The sequence below is a fragment of the Triticum aestivum genome, chromosome 1B (genome assembly GCF_018294505.1).
Source record: "Triticum aestivum cultivar Chinese Spring chromosome 1B, IWGSC CS RefSeq v2.1, whole genome shotgun sequence".
Lineage (NCBI taxonomy): Eukaryota > Viridiplantae > Streptophyta > Magnoliopsida > Poales > Poaceae > Triticum > Triticum aestivum.
In genome coordinates, this window is record NC_057795.1 from 523,873,066 (window position 1) to 523,885,854 (window position 12,789).

A 12,789-nucleotide genomic window follows, 5' to 3' on the forward strand; every position below is an offset into this window, starting at 1 on the left:
GAAGCTAGAACCACGAAACTTCGAGAGAACGGGCAAGATTTAGAGGAAAAACTCTTCTTCGGTCTTCAAATGTCGACGGAAACACCACCAAAATTACTGAGATACTCCGGGAGAATGAAAAGCGAAGAGGTTGAGCCAACAATGAAAAGAGTTTGAAAACGATCTTGGAAAGACATGTGACTGATGGAATCCATTCTTACGTCACACTTTGAAAAGAATTTGGGAATAGCTCCGAAATAATTAGAAGAGTTAGGTAAGATCCTGGGAAAAGACCTGTGGGTTAGGGCCCACTGAAGAGAAAAACACCATTCGAAAGGATTGTTGGCGAGATAGATGATGCACCGAAACAATGGAAATATTTGAATGAGGTGACAACCTCGAATTAATTGGAACACACATGAATCTCCTGAGATGTCTTGAACACTCCGAAAGGATAAACTGGTGAGAGGCGAATGAGCAGGGAAAACACTTGAGCCGAGGAAAAGAATATAATCACTACCAAAAATTGGAATTGAATCCACCGAAAAAGGAAAAGAGATGAAGAATGACGAACAAGACGAGAATTCACCGGTTGAAATAATTGAGGGAAGACTGAAGAGGCTCCACACGAATGAAATTAATGCTCGAAACAGACTCAAACTCCGAGAAGAAAAAGGGTTGGGAGGGCGGGAAAAACAAAGGCACCTGGAGGGGAGAATCGACGAATAACTTGAAGAGAAAACACCATTTGAAATCATTAAGGAAAGAAAGCAAAGACTTCGCACGAGTAGGATGGATACTCGATTACAGACTCCGGCTCCGAGAAGAAAAAGGTGGGCGGGTGGGAAAAGAAGACAACTGAGGATTGAATCTTGCAAAAATGGAGAGGGTCGAATCACCTTGATGAGAAATGCACCGGATGAAAAGAGCTGAGAACCAACAACCGAAAAACTAACCGCGTGAACCTAAAGAAAATTTGAAGGGGAAGACGAGTAATTCAAAACACCTACGTCAAGATTCCTCACAAGAGCGACGAACGGGCTGAGGAGTAAAAAGAATTCCTACTCTCCGATATAACTAGACTCAGAAAACAGTTTTCTTCTAGACTCAACAACGGCCAAACTACACGATCAATCAAGGGGGCTCCTAGGGTCGGTCGAGGCTTTGATACCAACTTGTCACGCCCAAGATGCGACCCTATCCTAAAGGAACTCGAAGGTCCCACCAAGGATAGAAGCGCATCTTGAAGATGCTTTTGCAAGGTGGATATCATTACATCAACATTACATAATAGATAGGGATACATACATAAGGCATACAATGCCACACGAATACAACATCATCTTACATAAGAGCAACATCCGACTACGGATGAAACACAAACAGAAACTCAAACGACATCCACCCTGCTAGCCCAGGCTGCCGACCTGGAACCTATCCCCTGATCGAAGAAGAAGCAGAAGAAGAACTCCAAAACAAGCAAACATCGCTCTCGCGTCATGATCATCGCATAACCTGTACCTGCAACTGTTGTTGTAGTAATCTGTGAGCCACGAGGACTCAGCAATCCCATTACCATGGGTATCAAGACTAGCAAAGCTTAATGGGAAAGGAAGGGGTAAAGTGGTGAGGTTGCAGCAGCGACTAAGCATGATATGGTGGCTAACATACGCAAATGAGAGCGAGAAGAGAACAAAGGAATGGTCGTGAAGCTAGTAATGATCAAGAGGTGATCCTGAACTCCTACTTACGTCAAACATAACCCAAAACCGTGTTCACTTCCCGGACTCCGCCGAAAAGAGACCATCACGGCTACACACGCGGTTGATGCGTTTTAATTCGGATCTGGTGTCAAGTTATCTACAACCGGACATTAACAAATTCCCATCTGCCACATAACCGCGGGCACGGCTCTCGAAAGTTTATAACCCTGCAGGGGTGTCCCAACTTAGCCCATGATAAGCTCTCGCGATCAACGAAGGATATTCCTTCTCCCAGGAAGACCCGATCAGTCTCGGAATCCCGGTTTACAAGACATTTCGACAATGGTAAAACAAGTCCAGCAAGACCGCCCGATGCACCGACAATCCCGATAGGAGCTGCACATATCTCGTTCTCAAGGCAACACCGGATGAACACTATGTACAACTAAAACCAGACCTCAAGTTTCCCCGAGGTGGCGCTGCAAGTGGATCTAGTTCGGACCAACACTTAGACAAGCATTGGCCTGGAGGGGGGCTGAATAAAGATGACCCTCGAGAGAGCGAGTCCCAAGGGAAAAGTAGGTGATGGTGAGGCAAATGGTAAAACCAAGGTTGGGCCTTGCTGGAGGAGTTTTATTCAAAGCGAACTGTCAAGGGGGTCCCATAAATCACCCAACCGCGTAAGGAACGCACAATCCAGGAACATAATACCGATATGATAGAAACTAGGGCGGCAAGAGTGGAACAAAACACCAGGCATAAGGCCGAGCCTTCCAACCTTTACCAAGTATATAGATGCATTAATTAAATAAGAGATATTGTGATATCCCAACACAATCATGTCCATCATGGAGCAATCTTCAACTTCACCTACAACTAACAACGCTATAAGAGGGGCTGAGCAAAGCGGTAACATAGCCAAACAACGGTTTGCTAGGAAGGGTGTCAAAGGTTAGAGGTTCATGGAAATTTGGGAGGCTTGAAGAACAAGTGAATAGGAAGCGCAGCATAGCGATAGAACGGAGCAACTAGCATAGCAATGATAGTAGTGAGATCTAGGGTAGTGTTCATCTTGCCTGAAATCCCGCTAGGAAGAAGAACGAGTCCATGAAGAAGATGAAGCCACGAAGACGAACCAAGTGTAGACGAACGAATCCTCATGATCGCAACAAAACGGGAACTATCGAGAAGAAGCACACAACATGGTAAACACACCACACAAGAACAAGGCATGATGCTCAACCAAGTATGATGAGGCTACTCATGGCAAGAGATGATGCAAACAAGACCAACACATCAAAGCAAGTTTAAAAGAGGCCGGAAACAACATAAAACAATTCCGGTAAGTCCTCATATGCAAATGTCGAAATTGGTCCAGATCTTAATAAACCTTATGTTCAAGTTGTTAAATAGTAAGTTAAGATGCACCAAGATGATCTTCACGAAATTCTAGTCAAGTTACATATAAAGTTCATTAGATTCGGAGCTACGGCCTAGAAGATATGAGCAAAACAAGTTAAACATGGCATTGATGCAAAATGCATACCAACATCAAGCAAACACCTCAAAACAAGGATGCAACATGATAATATGAAACTACATGCAAAATCAAGCAAGTTTCATATAGAGCACACTCAAAACGGAGCAACGGTTCAACACATACACTCTATACAAGTTTAAAGGACAAGCTGTCCAAAACAGCAACTAGGCATCTTGCAAGCATCAAAACAATAAGCTACAGCACCCCAACATAAGAACAAAAAGGCATGGGCATGAAGTATAGGTAAAGCATGACAAAACATGAACACTGAGCTATCTTCAGAAAATACTAGAACATGCTCAAAAGGACATGGCAAGATTGCAAATAATAACAGTTTACAGACTTGGCAGAAATAACATCAGGTTGCAATGTTTAGAGCTATCAAACAACATGCTACAGGAACTTATCATGGAAAACAAAGGCATGGAATGAATCTACTAATAGCATATAACAAAAGTCCCTTACTGACCATGAGCCAAAAGGACACAGAAAATATGATGGCACCCATGTAAACATGGCAAATGATGTGACAGATTAATACATGGCAGGAACAACAATAAGTAGGCATGTTGGTGAGCTTGAACCACTCACCACAGAGCAATACATGGCATGGCAAGGCAACCAACAGTAATAATACATGTTTATGAAGCTAAACATGGCCATATCAAGTTCATAGGGTACATGGATCACTAGCAAAGCTCATGGCAAAACTGAACTTAATGTTAACAGGCTGACAACAACATTATTTAGCAAATTTGGAGCAAGATAACAACAAGTTACAGCATGCTATACATGCAACCAGGGGCATGAATGGATAGAGCATGACATGTATAACAAAACATCCTTAGTGAACATCTCCAGATTATGCATAGAATGACTTGTAGCAGCAGGTTTACATAGCATCATGATATAGTAGATTCAGGGTAGCAAAACAGCAACAGCAAGTACCCTACTTCACGAGCTCGATGCACTCAGTACCAGAATCACAAAAATACATGGATGGCACCACTGTGAATATGGCATGATGCAGTTCAAAACACATGTAGGGCTCAAGTTCATAGGATGCACACACAAAATGCAACGAAAATGACAAAACAGCAAGTTATAACAGTTTCAGCAGATTAACATCATATAGCTCTCTTGCAACAATAATTTGGGCATCAAGATGGACTCAAACAAGCATGGCACAATGGAATGAAATGTAGAGCATCCCACAATGAACATTTTGATATATTATGCATGCAAAACGGAGCAGTATGCATGGAGATATGGCATGTCAAACATGGCACCAGAATGCAAAATATTTCGGGACAGGCAAAATTCGGGGTCAACCTCCGTGGATCTGGATCTGGTGCGGATTTCAAGGCAGGCGGCGGCTCGCCGGAGTTGGAGCCGAGGAAGCCTCCGGCGAGGTCGAGGAAGCGCCGGGGAAGGTGGCCCCGGACCGGATCCGGCCGGATCCGGCCGGCGGCGGGCGCGGTCGGCGGCGCGTGGGGCCGGCGGGCTCCGGGCGACGCTCGGGGAAGGCACGGCGGCGCCTGGGGCAGCCGGCAGCGGCAGGTGCCGGCGAAGGGCGGCGGGCACGGGAGGCACGGGCCGGGGAGGCGCGCGGGGAGGCGCTGGCCGGGGAGGCGCGGGGCGCCGGTCTCCGGCGACGGCGGGACTGGGCGGCGGCGCGCTCCGGTGCTCGGGCGGCGGAGGGTCGCCGGCGGGCAGGCAAGGCAGCGGCGCGCGGGCACCATGGCGGCGGGCGCCGGCGGGAGGCGAGATGGCGGCAAGGTCGGCGAGGCGGCGGCGCGCAGGCGCCGTGGCGGCGAGCGCCGGCGGGAGGCGAGACGGCGGCGGGGTCGGCGCGGAGGCCGAGGGGCGGCGGCGCCGGAGGCGGAGAGCGCGGGCAACGAGCGGGCGCTTGGGGCGGCGCCGATCGGAGGCTCGCCAGCGACGGGCGGCGGGCGGAGGGCGCGGGGCGCGCTGACCGGACGGATCGGGCCCGCCGTGGCCCGGAGCGGGTCAGAGATGGGCTCCGCGGGCCCGGCGGCGATGCACGGTGGAGAGGCGGCGGTGCTGACACGTGGCGACGGCGGATTCGATGGGGCGGCGGCTGGACATGTCCGGGCGCGGGGTGGACGTGTCCGGCGGCGGGAGGAAGGAGGAGACTAGGGTTAGGGTGGAATCATCCGCGAATTTCGGGGGGAGGGGCTAATTTATAGATAGAGGGAGCTAGGAGACTCCAAATGAGGAGCGGTTTTCTTCCACACGATCGTGATCGAATGACCGAGAGCATGAAAGGGGTTTGGATGGGTTTTGGGCCAGTTTGGAAGGGTGTTCGGCTGCAAGACAAAAGAGGCTTTTACGATTACCCGGTTAACCGTTGGAGTATCAAACGGACTCCAAATGGCACGAAACTTGATAGGCGGTCTACCGGTGCTATACCAAGGACGCTTGGCAAACCTCGGGCCATTCCGAGAATGTTTAACACCCACTCACGAAAAGAGACAAGAAGGGGACGCCGGATGACATAGGAGTGTCGGATTGCAAAATGGACAACGGGGAAAATGCTCGGATGCATGAGACGAACACGTATGCAAAATGAGATGCACATGATGACATGACAATATGCAACCACGCGAGCAAACAACATGGCAACGACGGCGAATAACTGGCAGACACCTGGCGCATCGGATCCGGGGCGTTACAACACTCCTCCGCTAACAAGAGATCTCGTCCCGAGATCTTAAGACCGAGACGGAAGGGAAAAGGGATGAGGTGAAACAAAAACTCAAGAGAAGAAGCAAAGAATCGAGAGCACTCGAGAAGAATAGAGGAACGATGAGAATGACGAGAATCGAAAGCTCACTAAATCAGATAGACTATGAAACCACTCCGGTTAGAACGAGATAAGAAACGAATAAGACTGAAAGGATTTAGGCAGCACTCCGGCTGAAACATGGAGGAATAGAACACGATCTTGAGAGGATGGAATGATACTTGATGAAGACATGACACAAAACCTCCGGAAAGAATTGGCAGAGTTGAATGAAAAGAACGGAGAAGAAAATGACAACTTGTGCCACGAAAGAAATTGAAAGCATCTTTAAAAGGAAGGTTTAAACGGAGTTGTTGAAAAATCAACAACAAAAAGAATAAGCTTGTTGTGGTCTTATAGGTAACATCTCAAGATCATAAGGTGATAACCGGCCACAAACGGAAATGATTGGATAGCTGAGAAGAACGAAGAAATGCAAAACTCCACTTGAAAAGAATACGGAGAATTAATTACACTTCGAGACGCGAGAAGAAAGATACTTGAACTCCACCAACAAGAATCTTGATGAACTCTTGAAGAAAGAATTAAATCATGAAGAACCACCATGAAGAACTCCGGTGACAAAAGGATGATGAGATAGAATAAAGAATGAAAGAATAAGTTAAGCCTTGCGATGATTTAGATGGAGGTTCCGACAAAATGACCGAGGAAATTTGAACTCCAGAAAAGAAAAGATGAAAACACTTGGAACTAGAATTTATTCATTAAGAACAAACTCCGAAGAAAAAGGATTAATCACTTTGAGGAAAATAAGAATAGGATTTATTGTCTGCTTATCCTTAATCAAATTAAATTGATGACAAGCAATGGATTTAGCAAACTACTTATCCTTCTTGAAAAGGATTAAGGGGGGTATAGCGCAAACTTGAGAAAGTCTTCATGAACCACCGGTAGGATTGGAAAGAACGAATGAATTGATATGATAAATAAAGGAAAAGGAATCTTGAATGAACCACCGTAAGAATTCGAAAATGACTGATGGAAGAGAATGAATCACCGAGAAGAATTAGAAGAGCAAATATGCTTGAGGGGATTTAGATGTAAAAGATCAAAGAGATCATGAGCTGATTAAAGAACACTTGAACGAAGCACCGGGATAATTGGGTAATGTTAGCTAAAATGATGGCCTCCGGTGAAAAGAAATGGAAAAACAACTCCTGACATACTCCGGATGGGTAAGAAAGAATATCTGACAAACGGAATAATATGAGAGGGTAACATGAAGCTAGAACCACGAAACTTCGAGAGAACGGGCAAGATTTAGAGGAAAAACTCTTCTTCGGTCTTCAAATGTCGATGGAAACACCACCAAAATTACTGAGATACTCCGGGAGAATGAAAAGCGAAGAGGTTGAGCCAACAATGAAAAGAGTTTGAAAACGATCTTGGAAAGGCATGTGACTGATGGAATCCATTCTTACGTCACACTTTGAAAAGAATTTGGGAATAGCTCCGGAATAATTAGAAGAGTTAGGTAAGATCCTGGGAAAAGACCTGTGGGTTAGGGCCCACTGAAGAGAAAAACACCATTCGAAAGGATTGTTGGCGAGATAGATGATGCACCGAAACAATGGAAATATTTGAATGAGGTGACAACCTCGAATTAATTGGAATACAGACGAATCTCCTAAGATGTCTTGAACACTCCGGAAGGATAAACTGGCGAGAGGCGAATGAGCAGGGAAAACACTTGAGCCGAGGAAAAGAATATAATCACTACCAAAAATTGGAATTGAATCCACTGGAAAAGAAAAAGAGATGAAGAATGACGAACGAGACGAGAATTCACCGGTTGAAATAATTGAGGGAAGACTGAAGAGGCTCCACACGAATGAAATTAATGCTCGAAATAGACTAAAACTCCGGGAAGAAAAAGGGTTGGGAGGGCGCAAAAAACAAAGGCACCTGGAGGGGAGAATCGACGAATAACTTGAAGAGAAAACACCATTTGAAATCATTAAGGGAAGAAAGCAAAGACTTCGCACGAGTAGGATGGATACTCGATTACAGACTCCGGCTCCGAGAAGAAAAAGGTGGGCGGGTGGGAAAACAAGACAACTGAGGATTGAATATTGCAAAAATGGAGAGGGTCGAGTCACCTTGATGACAAATGCACCGGATGAAAAGAGCTGAGAACCAACGACCGAAAAACTAACCGCGTGAACCTAAAGAAAATTTGAAGGGGAAGACGAGTAATTCAAAACACCTACGTCAAGATTCCTCACAAGAGCGACGAACGGGCTGAGGAGTAAAAAGAATTCCTACTCTCCGATATAACTAGACTCAGAAATCAGTTTTCTTCTAGACTCAACAACGGCCAAACTACACGATCAATCAAGGGGGCTCCTAGGTTTGGTCGAGGCTTTGATACCAACTTGTCACGCCCAAGATGCGACCCTATCCTAAAGGAACTGGAAGGTCCCACCAAGGATAGAAGCGCATCTTGAAGACGCTTTTGCAAGGTGGATATCATTACATCAACATTACATAATAGATAGGGATACATACATAAGGCATACAATGCCACACGAACACAACATCATCTTACATAAGATCAACATCCGACTACGGATGAAACACAAACAGAAACTCAAACGACATCCACCCTGCTAGCCTAGGCTGCCGACCTGGAACCTATCCCCTGATCGAAGAAGAAGTAGAAGAAGAACTCCAAAATAAGTAAACATCGCTCTCGCGTCAAGATCATCGCATAACCTGTACCTGCAACTGTTGTTGTAGTAATCTGTGAGCCACGAGGACTCAGCAATCCCATTACCATGGGTATCAAGACTAGCAAAGCTTAATACGAAAGGAAAGGGTAAAGTGGTGAGGTTGCAGCAGCGACTAAGAATGATATGATGGCTAACATACGCAAATGAGAGCGAGAAGAGAAACAAAGGAACGGTCGTGAAGCTAGTAATGATCAAGAGGTGATCTTGAACTCCTACTTACGTCAATCATAACACAAAAACCGTGTTCATTTCCCGGACTCCGCCGAAAAGAGACCATCACGGCTACACACGCGGTTGATGCGTTTTAATTCGGATCAGGTGCCAAGTTATCTACAACCGGATATTAACAAATTCCCATCTGCCACATAACCGCGGGCACGGCTCTCGAAAGTTTATAACCCTGCAGGGGTGTCCCAACTTAGCCCATGATAAGCTCTCGCGATCAACGAAGGATATTCCTTCTCCCAGGAAGACCCGATCAGTCTCGGAATCCCGGTTTACAAGACATTTCGACAATGGTAAAACAAGTCCAGCAAGACCGCCCGATGCGCCGACAATCCCGATAGGAGCTGCACATATCTCGTTCTCAAGGCAACAACGGATGAACACTATGTACAACTAAAACCAGACCTCAAGTTTCCCCGAGGTGGCGCTGCAAGTGGCTCTAGTTCGGACCAACACTTAGACAAGCATTGGCCCGGGGGGGCTGAATAAAGATGACCCTCGAGAGAGCTACTCCCAAGGGAAAAGTAGGTGGTGGTGAGGCAAATGGTAAAACCAAGGTTGGGCCTTGCTAGAGGAGTTTTATTCAAAGCGAACTGTCAAGGGGGTCCCATAAATCACGCAACCGCGTAAGGAACGCAAAATCCAGGTACATAATACCGATATGACAGAAACTAGGGCGGCAAGTGTGGAACAAAACACCAGGCATAAGGCCGAGCCTTCCACCCTTTACCAAGTATATAGATACATTAATTAAATAAGAGATATTGTGATATCCCAACACAATCTTGTCCATCATGGAGCAATCTTCAACTTCACCTACAACTAACAACGCTATAAGAGGGGCTGAGAAGCAGTAACATAGCCAAATAACGGTTTGCTAGGAAGGGTGTCAAAGGTTAGAGGTTCATGGCAATTTGGGAGGCTTGAAGAACAAGTGAATAGGAAGCGCAGCATAGCGATAGAACGGAGCAACTAGCATAGCAATGATAGTAGTGAGATCCAGGGTAGCGGTCATCTTGCCTGAAAGCCCGCTAGGAAGAAGAATGAGTTCATGAAGAAGATGAAGCCACGAAGACGAACCAAGCGTAGACGAACAAATCCTCACGATCGCAACGAAACGGGAACTATCGAGAAGAAGCACACAACATGGTAAACACACCACACAAGAACAAGGCATGATGCTCAACCAAGTATGATACATGACAAAACTAAATGAGGCTACTCATGGCAAGAGATGATGCAAACAAGACCAACACATCAAAGCAAGTTTAAATGAGGCCGGAAACAACATAAAACAATTCCGGTAAGTCCTCATATGCAAATGTCGAAATTGGTCCAGATCTAAAAAAACCTTATGTTCAAGTTGTTAAACAGCAAGTTAAGATGCACCAAGATGATCTTCACGAAATTCTAGTCAAGTTACATATAAAGTTCATTAGATTCGGAGCTACGACCTAGAAGATATGAGCAAAACAAGTTAAACATGGCATTGATGCAAAATGCATACCAAAATCAAGCAAACACCTCAAAACAAGGATGCAACATGATAATATAAAACTACATGCAAAATCAAGCAAGTTTCATATAGAGCACACTCAAAACGGAGCAACGGTTCAACACATACACTCTATACAAGTTTAAAGGACAAGCTGTCCAAAACAGCAACTAGGCATCTTGCAAGCATCAAAACAATAAGCTACAGCACCCCAAAATAAGAACAAAAAGGCATGGGCATGAATTACAGGTAAAGCATGACAAAACATGAACACTGAGCTATCTCCAGAAAACACTAGAACATGCTCAAAAGGACATGCAAGATTGCAAATAATAACAGTTTACAGACTTGGCAGAAATAACATCAGGTTGCAATGTTTAGAGCTATCAAACAACATGCTACAGGAACTTATCATGGAAAACAAAGGCATGGAATGAATCTAATAATAGCATATAACAAAAGTCCCTTGCTGACCATGAGCCAAAAGGACACAGAAAATATGATGGCACCCATGTAAACATGGCAAATGATGTGACAGATTCATACATGGCAGGAACAACAATAAGTAGGCATATTGGTGAGCTTGAACCACTCACCACAGAGCAATACATGGCATGGCAAGGCAACCAATAGTAATAATACATGTTTATGAAGCTAAACATGGCCATATCAAGTTCATAGGGTACATGGATCACTAGCAAAGCTCATGGCAAAACTGAACTTAATGTTAACATGCTGACAACAACATTTTTTAGCAAATTTGGAGCAAGATAACAACAAGTTACAGCATGCTATACATGCAACCAGGGGCATGAACGGATAGAGTATGACATGTATAACAAAACATCCTTAGTGAACATCTCCAGATTATGCATAGAATGACTTGTAGCAGCAGGTTTACATAGCATCATGATATAGTAGATTCAGGCTAGCAAAACAGCAACAGCAAGTACCCTACTTCACGAGCTCGATGCACTCAGTACCAGAATCACAAAAATACATGGATGGCACCACTGTGAATATGGCATGATGCAGTTCAAAACACATGTAGGGCTCAAGTTCATAGGATGCACACACAAAATGCAACGAAAATGACAAAACAGCAAGTTATAACAGTTTCAGCAGATTAACATCATATAGCTCTCTTGCAACAATAATTTGGGCATCAATATGAACTTAAACAAGCATGGCACAATGGAATGAAATGTAGAGCATCCCACAATGAACATTTTGATATATTATGCATGCAAAACGGAGCAGTATGCATGGAGATATGGCATGTCAAACATGGCACCAGAATGCAAAATATTTCGGGACAGGCAAAATTCGGGGTCAACCTCCGTGGATCTGGATCTGGCGCGGATTTCGAGGCAGGCGGCGGCTCGCCGGAGTTGGAGCCGAGGGAGCCTCCGGCGAGGTCGAGGAAGCGCCGGGGAAGGTGGCCCTGGACCGGATCAGGCCGGATCCGGCCGGCAGCGGGCGCGGTCGGCGGCGCGTGGGGCCAACGGGCTCCGGGCGACGCTCGGGGAAGGCACGGCGGCGCCTGGGGCAGCCAGCAGCGGCGGGTGCTGGCGAAGGGCGGCGGGCACGGGAGGCACGAGCCGGGGAGGCGCGCGGGGAGGCGCGGGCCGGGGAGGCGCGGGGCGCAGGTCTCCGGCGACGGCGGGTCCGGGCGGCGGCGCGCTCCGGCGCTCGGGCGGCGGAGGGTCACCGGCGGGCAGGCGAGGCGGTGGCGCGCGGGCGCCGTCGCGGCGGGCGCCGGTGGGAGGCGAGACGGCGGCGGGGTCGGCGAGGAGGCCGAGGGGCGGCGGCGCCGGAGGCGGAGAGCGCGGGCGACGAGCGGGAGCTCGGGACGGTGCCGGACGGAGGCTTGCCGGCGACGGGCGGCGGGCGGAGGGCGCGGGGCGCGCTGACCGGACGGATCGGGCCCGCCGTGGCCCGGAGCGGGCCGGAGATGGGCTCCGCGGGCCCGGCGGTGATGCACGGTGGAGAGGCGGCGGTACTGACACGTGGCGACGGCGGATTCGACGGGGCGGCGGCTGGACATGTCCGAGCGCGGGGTGGACGTGTCCGACAGCGGGAGGAAGGAGGAGACTAGAGTTAGGGTGGAATCATCCGCGAATTTCGGGGGGAGGGGCTAATTTATAGATAGAGGGAGCTAGGAGACTCCAAATGAGGAGCGGTTTTCGCCCACACGATCGTGATCGAACGACCGAGAGCATGGAAGGGGTTTGGATGGGTTTTGAGCCAGTTTGGAAGGGTGTTGGCTGCAAGACAAAAGAGGCTTT

General features: G+C 47.4%; 1 protein-coding gene across 1 annotated transcript in view; it reads left to right on the forward strand.

Moving 5' to 3' along the window:
• Positions 1 to 4,962: 4,962 nt before the first annotated feature.
• The window catches only part of LOC123079436 (uncharacterized), a 36,233-nt gene continuing 28,406 nt past the window's right edge, over positions 4,963 to 12,789 (forward strand). The window contains exon 1 of the mRNA XM_044502206.1: positions 4,963 to 5,052. Coding sequence (XP_044358141.1) covers positions 4,963 to 5,052 — 90 coding nt within the window. The remainder of the gene's footprint in view (positions 5,053 to 12,789) is intronic.